The sequence below is a fragment of the Lathyrus oleraceus genome, chromosome 2 (assembly GCF_024323335.1).
Source record: "Lathyrus oleraceus cultivar Zhongwan6 chromosome 2, CAAS_Psat_ZW6_1.0, whole genome shotgun sequence".
NCBI classification, from domain to species: Eukaryota; Viridiplantae; Streptophyta; class Magnoliopsida; order Fabales; family Fabaceae; genus Lathyrus; species Lathyrus oleraceus.
Window position 1 is genome coordinate 275,817,072 of NC_066580.1, and position 9,603 is coordinate 275,826,674.

At 38.4% G+C, this 9,603-nt stretch overlaps 1 protein-coding gene across 1 annotated transcript; it reads right to left on the bottom strand.

Annotated features, from left to right (window-relative positions):
* Positions 1–2,629: 2,629 nt before the first annotated feature.
* Positions 2,630–3,520, bottom strand: LOC127122889 (uncharacterized). The gene has a single exon (XM_051053164.1). It carries the CDS (start codon positions 3,518–3,520, stop codon positions 2,630–2,632), a length of 891 nt encoding a protein of 296 aa, XP_050909121.1.
* Positions 3,521–9,603: the final 6,083 nt, after the last annotated feature.

The following is a 9,603-nucleotide window of genomic DNA, read 5'->3' on the forward strand; positions in this document are numbered from 1 at the left end:
TCTTAAAAATGCAAAGGCGGCCCTACAAAATAGTCCAATAGCTTTGGGCATAGCTATGGAATTTTGAAAATAAGAAATAAAAATAACAAATTACTTTGACAAAGGAAACATATCTGGGATTTCAATCGCCTTCCAATTGTTCAAAGCCACACCACACTGGTACACCAGGTTGCTCAAATATTCATCTTCAAGATCTTCATCAATAGAATTGAATTGATATCCAACACTGACAAACACTTCTTGGATTGTCTTAGGACGTCCTTTGATGGAGGTTGATGCTCCCTTCTTGGCATTAGTTGGTTTGTAACCCAACACATAACGAACCAACTTTATTTTGACGTCAATAACATCTCACCAACCTTCGGGACTTCCTTCCTCAATGGTTGATTTTGCTTTCTTCCATGATGAAAAATATGGAATACCCTTCTTCTTTGGTTCTTCGACTTCCATAAGGAGAACATTGGCTATTTCAAGATCTTGGAAAGAAGTTTCCAAAGCGTCCTCATCAAACTCAATGTAACTGAACGAAGAGAGGTGGCTTACCATAAGATCTTCCTCACCGGAGACAATCACCAACTTTTCATCAATAACAATTATCATTTTTTGGTGCAAGGTGAAACTTACTGCCCCAACAGTGTGAATCCACGGCCTTCCAAGCAAACAACTATAATTTGGATTGATGTCCATAACCTGAAAAGTAATTTCAAACACATATGGGCCAATTAAGGTTGGCAACTTCACTTCCCCTATGACGATCCTCCTCGATCCATCAAATGCCTTGACAATTAATGCACTTGGCCTCATCTCAACCCCTTGATATGCCAACTTAGCGTGCGTCGTCTTAGTTAAAACATTTAGAGAGGAGCCAGTGTCCACAAGGAATCTTGCTAGGGATCCTCTTGGCATTTCACAGATATGTGCAAAACACGGTTATGGTCTTGGCCATCCTTCGATAAATCTTCTCTACTGAAGCTGAGATTGTTGCATGCTGTAATGTTGGCAATGATCCCATCAAATTGATCAATAGTAATGTCGTGAGTGACATGAGCCTGAGCTAACAATTTCTGCAAGGCACTCCTAGGAGCTGGAGAACTCATAAGAAGATACATAATGAATATCTTTGAAGGAGTTTGATGCATCTGATCAATAATCTTGTAATAACTCGTCTTGATAATCCTAAAAAATTAAGTGTCTTCATCAGTTGGGATCACCCCTTTTCCTTTGTCAATAATAGTGGTGGTGGTTTCTTTCGGTGGAAGTGGCAGAGCCAAGTTGAACTGAGGGGCATAAATGTGACCACTGTGGGTCATTTTGCTTCCCCATTCTATATCAATGCTTGCAATCTTTAGACCTTCTTTCTGACCTACTTTCTTAGACCTTTGGTTAACCACAATCATATCATACTTCTAAGGAACTGATTTAGTATTCTCAAAAGGAAAAGGACTAGGCCTTTGGACAACCACTGGCTTAGGCATATTGAAGACTGGTTCAACTGATTCTAGAATGTTGAAAATTGGCTGAACAAAAGTAGAATCCGGAATTGAATACTGGCTCTGGAATGTTGAAGACTGGTTTTGCAGTACTTGACTTAGGTAGAATGAAGAAGAGTTCAATCACTGCTACCTCATTCTTTTTCATACAACTGCTTACTTGAAACACACCTTGGTTAATCATTTCTTGAATATCTTTTCGGATCATTTCACATCCTTTAGGACCAACAGTACATTCTTCACAACTCTTATGGAAATTCTTCAACAAACCTGCCTCTACTAACTTTGCTTGAAAATCTCTTAGCGGAGTCTTGATTTTGGCTGCATCAAGAATCAAACTTTCATCAGGCTCATAATCAATAGCATTCACGGACCCATGAGCGGGAAAATGATTATTTTTGACATTCGGACCAATATCCCCAAAAGAAAGAATATTTTTCTCAATCAATTCCCTCACAATATGCTTTAAGGCATAACAACCTGCCAAATCATGCCCTGGGGAGCCTTCATGGAACGGACAATGTGCATTGGGATTGTAATATGGTGGGAGAGGATCTGGTGGAGGTCTCAAAGGTCTTGAAACTACTAACCCTTTCTTCAATAATGATAGATATAATTCAGTGTAAGACATAGTAATCTGAGGAATCAGAGGTTTTACACCTTGTCTTCTATTTTGAAATGGAGCATTTTGGCGCGGGGCTAGAGTCCTTTGTTGATAAGCTGAAGCATTGGGTGCTTGTTAAAGAGTTGGAGCGTTGGGTGTTGTTTGAAAGATCGAAACTGCTTAAGTCGACTGATACACTGGGACTTGTTGATTGAAAGTTGGTGTAGTAGCTTCTACATACGGTTGTTGAGAAAATTGTGGTTGTTGAACATACTGTTGTCGAGCAAAAGATTGTTGCTTTTTCCAAGACTAATTCTTTCTTCAACTACCCATCATTGTGTTTGTTTCTCCTTCCTTTTTTCTCATGGAAACTGCTAGAGAATTTCTTGGTATTGTTGTTGTTGTTGTTGTTGTTGTTATAATTACTAGCTGTATTAATGATCTTGCCATTTTTTAAGCCAAGTTCCACTTTGATACCCACAACCACCAAGTCAGAAAAATTTGCGGTCACGCTTCCTACCATCCTCTCAAAAAATTATGGTCGCACTGTGTTGACGAACAAATCTGTCAATTCTTTTTTAGTTAATGGAGGTTCCACTTGAGATGCAGTCTCTCTCCACCTTTGTGCATATTCCTTAAAAGATTCAGAATCTTTTTGGAACATTCTCAACAATTGCCTTCTACCAGGAGCTAGATCCATGTTGTACTTGTATTTTTTGATGAAAGCATCAAATAGATCTTGGAAGCACCGAACGCGAGTTTGATAAAGGGTCAAGTACCATTTGGAAGAGGCACCTTTCAATCTGTCTTGGAAACAATGGATCATAAGTTTGTCATTGTCCATGTGAGCTGCCATCTTTCTATAGTACACGATGACATGACTTTTGGGACAAGTAGCTCCTTCATATCGATCAAAGTTTGGTGTCTTGAATTTTGCGGGGATCACCAATCCATACACGAGGCACATTTCTCTGGCACCAACCCCAAAGACCTGATCACCTTCCATTTCTCTCAGCCTTTTCTCAACATTTTCAACATTTTCTCTCAGCTTTTCATGTCTTTCATTACCTTCTTCAGACATATCAGGCATATTATACACTTGTTGATCATCATCGAAGTACGGTTGAACTCGAGTGTGCACGACAGTGGGTGCAAAAGTGGGAATCACTTGATTAACTTCAGTAGTTAGTGGAACTGTGTATTGAGTAGACTGTCCTTGAGGAGGGGGCACAAAACCACGAGGAAGACAAAAGGGAGGCCAAGTTGCTGAAGTAGTAACGGTTGGCTGAGGATTAATCACTGGATTGACGATCTCAGAAACAATTGTGGGTTGAGTATCCATCCTTGCATGTATTACTTGAAACATCTCCATGATTTGACCTATATTCTCATGTAGATCTGTAATCTCTTCATTGACTCTTTCCATCTCTTGCTTGTAAGAACAAAAATTGTTCTACAACAGATTCCAGGATTTTGATGATAACAAAGGATGAAACCAAAAATGGAACTCTAACAAAAAGTTTCTAAGTGTGTAGGATTCTAGACAAGAAGAAAGGAATCTGATTGCGTCATCAGATACAGAATCAATCAGATACAAATTATCAGAAGATCAGAAGCATCTGAAGTAGAAACGTGCTCCAGAAGTTCTGACTCTAAGCAAAACAGTATATCAGAATTTCAGAAGCATCTGAAAAAGAAGTACGCTCTAGAAGTTCTGACTCTGAGCAACGGTACATCAGAAATTCCAGAAGTCTCAAGATCATCCGCAGTCAACACTGGAAATCTAAAAGATGATGTCTATCAGAAGCTCTGAAGCTACATCTCAAGATCTCAGCTTTATTGAATAACGCAGACTCTGATAATGGAATTCCTTATCCAGAAAGAGTAACGGAAACTTCAAGCTTCAAATGGAAAGAAACTATTTTGGAAAGAAGTTATTCAGGGAGACAAATTTGTTCTGGAAAGAAACAACGAAGTTATGGCATTTAACTCTCATCAAGACTAAATATCTGCCATTACTACAAACGGTCGTTTTCACCTCTATATAAAGAACGACAAACCTCATTAAGAGATACACCTGAACACATTGAAATATTCTCTCTCTCTCAATCTTTCACGAGCTTTTGCTCAGAACATGAAATATTCTATTTGCTCTTACTGCTGTAATATTTGCTTTATCCTAGAAGCACTCTAGATTACAAACCTTGTTTTTATCTAAGTTGTTTTATATTCCTCAAGTGACTCTGCGCAGTCTGTATACTTGAGAAGACTAAGAGATCCTTCTCTTAGACGTTGGTTGTAATAATCTTTCAAGATTAGTGGATTAAGTCCTTGTTGAAGGCGAAATCACCTTGGCCGGGTGGACTGGAGTAGCTTTGTGTTATAAGCGAACCAGTATAAAATCCTGTGTGATTTTATTTTGCAAAAGCGCTTATTTTCCAAAACAATTCAAACCCCCCTTTCTTGTTTTTCTCACCTTCAATTGGTATCAGAGCTTCGGCTCTGTTATTGATTTTCCAATCAAACACTTAACCGTGTAGAGAGATCCAGAACGAGAAAAACTATGGCCCACACAAATGAAAGAGATAGTTACAATGCTAAGCCTCCTGTCTTTGATGGAGAGAAATTCGATTATTGGAAAGATAGAATTGAAAGTTTCTTTCTAGGCTATGATGCTGATCTCTGGGACATTGTCACAGATGGATACAAACCTCCTGTCACAGAGGATGGAGTTGAAGTTCCCAGAAGTAAGATGTCAGATGATCAGAAGCGTGTTTTCAAAAATCATCACAAGGCCAGAACCATACTTCTCAATGCTATATCTTACAATGAGTATGAAAAGATCACCAACAGAGAAACAACCAAAGACATACTTGACTCTCTGAGGATGACTCATGAAGGAAACTCTCAGGTCAAAGAAACAAAGGCTCTGGCGCTTATCCAGAAATATGAAGCCTTCAAAATGGAGGATGACGAAGCCATAGAGGTAATGTTCTCTAGATTCCAAACTCTTATTGCAGGTCTCAAAGTTCTAGACAAAGGGTACACAACTGCAGACCACGTCAAAAAGATAGTCAGAAGCTTGCCAAAGAAGTGGAGACCCATGGTCACTGCTCTGAAGCTGTCTAAGGATCTAAACAACATCAGTCTTGAAGAGCTTGTCAGTTCCCTCAGAAGCCATGAGATAGAACTAGAGGAAGATGAGCCTCAGAAGAAGAACAAGTCTGTAGCATTAAAGTCCAGATCTGAAAGACGCAAATCTGACAGAACCAAAGCATTCCAGGCCGAAACAGAAGATGTCGATGACTCTGAACAGGAAGATTCTGATGATGAAGAAGAATTGTCCCTCCTAACCAGAAGAGTTAAACAACTCTGGAAAAAGAGGAACAATAACTTCAGGAGACCAAGACCCAGAGGGGATCGATCAGAATCAACGTCTAAAGGTAAAACTAACAAAGATGTTACTTGTTATGAATGTAAAGAAACAGGTCACTACAGGAGCGAATGCCCAAAGTTAAAGAAAGACAGCTCCAGAAAAGAGAGCTTCAAGAAAAACTCCCTCAGACCTAAGAAGGGATTAATGGCCACCTGGGATGATAGCGAATCTGAATCATCAGAATCTGACTCTGATGAACAGGCCAATGTGGCGTTCATGGCTACCACATCCAGGACCACTTCAGATGAAGAATCTGAATCAGAAGAGGTATTTTCTGAACTCTCTAGATCTGACCTAGAATCATGCTTGTCAGAAACTCTTAGCTCATATCAGAAACTAAAACAAAAATCTAAAGCAATAAAAGGCTGCCTTGAAGAAAAATTTGAAGAATGTGGCAAACTTGAGATGACAATTCTAGAACTAAAAGATGAAAACAAAGTTTTAACATCACTAAAAGATGCAGCAAAGAAAAATTGTTTAAAACTAGAAGAAGCGTTATCTCAAGCTCCACAAACTTCAAATACGATAATTTATAAATACGAAAAAGCCTTTCAAAAGTTTCTGAAAAATGGGATAGGAAGGAGTGTAATGGCATCCATGATTTATGGAGTCAGTCAGAACAATAGAAGAGGAATTGGGTATGATCCTAAGGAAGATAAAACTTCTACTAGTGACCAACTTAAATCTCCATTTTCATATCACTATACACACACACAAGAACAAAAATTTGAAAATGCTAGAAAACCCAAAGTTATAAGAAACTCTGGGAAAACTAATCAGAAAGGACCCAAGAGACTCTAGGTACCAAAAGATAAGATTGTTTATGTTGCAGATATCTTATGCAGCAAAGTTCAAACACCAGTCATGGTACCTGGACTCTGGATGCTCGCGACACATGACGGGAAGAAAGTCTATGTTCCAAAGCCTGGAACTTAAAGACGCTGGATTCGTAGGCTTCGGAGGAGATCAGAAAGGAAGGATCAGAGGCTCCGGAACTATTGGTAATGGTACTCTTCCCTCTATATCTGATGTCCTTTACGTAGAAGGATTAATGCATAATTTGTTATCCATAAGTCAATTAAGTGATAACGGTTATGATGTGATCTTTAATCAAAAAACATGTAAAGCCATAAATCAAAACAATGGTTCTGTCCTATTTACAGGCAAGAGGAAAAAAAATATTTATAAAATTAATCTTTCTGATTTAAAAGAACAAAATGTGAAATGTATGATGTCTGTTCACGAAGAGCAATGGGTATGGCATAGACGCTTAGGCCACATTAGCATGAGAAAATTATCTCAGCTAAATAAACTCGAGTTAGTCAGAGGCCTACCTAAACTGAAGTTCTCTTCAGATGCTCTATGTGAAGCATGTCAGAAAGGAAAATTTTCAAAAACATCTTTCAAAAAGAAAACTATTGTTACTACCTCTAAGCCTCTGGAACTTCTTCACATTGATCTATTTGGTCCTGTGAAAACAGCATCAGTCAATGGAAAGAAGTACGGACTAATCATTGTTGATGATTTCAGTCGCTGGACATGGGTGAAATTCCTAAAACACAAGAGTGAGTCTCACTCTGTATTCACTAGTTTCTGCTCCAAAGTGCAAAAAGAATTTGACTCTAAAATTGTCAGAGTCAGAAGTGATCATGGTGGCGAATTCGAAAATAAATCCTTTGAGAAATTATTTGACTCTAATGGAATATCCCATGATTTCTCCTGCCCTAGAACTCCACAACAAAATGGAGTTGTAGAGAGGAAGAATAGGACACTCCAAGAGATGGCCAGAACCATGATCAACGAAACTAATGTGGCTAAGCACTTTTGGGCCGAAGCTGTAAATACAGCGTGTTACATTCAGAATAGAATCTCCATAAGACCTATTCTGGAAAAGACTCCCTATGAACTGTGTAAAGGAAGAAAACCAAACATTTCATATTTTCACCCATTTGGATGTTCTTGCTTTATTTTAAACACTAAAGAACATCTGAACAAGTTTGATTCCAAAGCACAAAAAGGTATTATGTTAGGATACTCAGAACGCTCTAAAGGCTACAGAGTATACAATACAGAAACCAAAATTGTGGAGGAATCAATTCATGTCAGATTTGACGATAAGCTTGACCCTGAAAAGTCAAAGCTAGTTGAAAATTTTGCAGATTTAGAAATCACTCTTGCAGGATCTGACAAAGCTCCAGAAACAACCGCCACTCAGAACTCTGAGGAAATTAATCCTCCATTAATCCCAAAGAAAGCTAAAAGTCGCCTCAACGTATCTGAAGAATTGATTCTGGGCAACAAAGACGAACCTGTCAGAACCAGATCTACTTTCAGGAATTCTGAAGAGACTCCTCTAGGACTAGTGTCTCTGATCGAGCCTACGTCCTGTGATGAAGCACTTCAAGATAACGACTGGGTTTCAGCCATGCAAGAAGAGTTAGATCAATTCACAAAGAATGATGTCTGGGATCTTGTTCCCAAGCCCAGAGGCACTCACGTTATTGGAACCAGATGGGTATTCAGAAACAAGCTGAATGAGAAAGGAGAAGTAGTCAGAAACAAAGCTCGATTGGTAGCTTAAGGTTACAGTCAACAAGAAGGTATTGACTACAATGAAACCTTTGCTCCAGTCGCAAGGTTAGAATCTATTCGTCTTCTTGTATCTTTTGCTATAAACCATTCTATTAAATTATATCAAATGGATGTCAAGAGCGCATTCCTTAATGGTTATATAACAGAAGAAGTGTATGTCAACCAACCTCCAGGTTTTGAAAATCCAAATTTTCCAGAACATGTCTTTAAACTTAAAAAATCTTTATATGGACTTAAACAAGCTCCCAGAGCTTGGTATGAACATTTAAGTAATTTTCTTCTGGAACACAATTTTATCAGAGGGAAAGTTGACTCCACACTCTTCTGTAAGAACCTTAACAATGATCTCATGATATGTCAGATATATGTTGATGATATTATTTTTGGTTCTGCTAACGCCTCTGTTTGTCAAGAATTCTCTGAGTTAATGCAGGTACAATTTGAAATGAGCTTAATGCAAGAACTAAAGTTCTTTCTAGGAATTCAAATTAACCAAACTTCAGAAGTCACATACGTTCATCAAAGAAAATACATAAAAGATGTTCTGAAGAAATTTGACATGGCTGAATGCAACTCTGCAAAAACTCCCATGCATCCAACATGCATTCTTGAAAAGGAAGAAGTCAGTAAAAAGGTTTGTCAGAAGCTCTATCGTGGTATGATAGGCTCCCTTCTCTATCTGACTGCTACTCAACCTGATATTCTCTTTAGTGTCTGTCTATGTGCCAGATTCCAATCAGATCCTAGAGAAACTCACTTAACAGCAGTTAAGAGAATTTTCAAATATCTGAAAGGAACTCCTAACCTGGGCCTGATGTATGAGAAAACATCAGAGTATAGACTTTCGGGTTACTGTGATGCAGATTATGCAGGAGATAGATTGGAACGAAAAAGCACATATGGAAATTGTCAGCTCCTAGGAAATAATCTGATATCATGGGCTAGCAAAAGACAGTCAACTATCGCTCTATCAACTGCAGAAGCAGAATACATCTGAGCATCACTGTGCACAACTCAGATGCTCTGGATGAAGAATCAGTTAGAAGATCTGCAAATCTTCGAGAGTAACATTCCTATCTTCTGTGATAATACTGCTGCCATTTGTCTAAGTAAGAATCCTATTTTACACTCCAGAGCTAAGCACATTGAAATAAAACATCATTTTATCAGAGACTATGTTCAGAAAGGAATAGTAACATTGAAGTTCATTGATACAGATCATCAATGGGAAGATATTTTTACTAAGCCCTTAGCTGAAGATAGATTCCTCTTTATCTTAGAAAATCTGAACATTCAAAACTGCCCTGAATAAAAATGTGCCTCTGAAGTTGTAAAAGAGACTCTGACATAAACAAATGAATTCTGCCTCTGACTCTGATACTTCTACCCAGTTAGAAGTCATCTGAGTTAGAAATCTCCAGGAACCAATTGTTTGGTATTCCTGAAGATCAGATACATCAACACGTGGAGTGACTTGCGTC

Bases quoted from the DNA above. Each gene is read 5' to 3' on its own strand.
- LOC127122889 (XM_051053164.1), bottom strand. From the start codon at position 3,520: ATGGAAAGAGTCAATGAAGAGATTACAGATCTACATGAGAATATAGGT.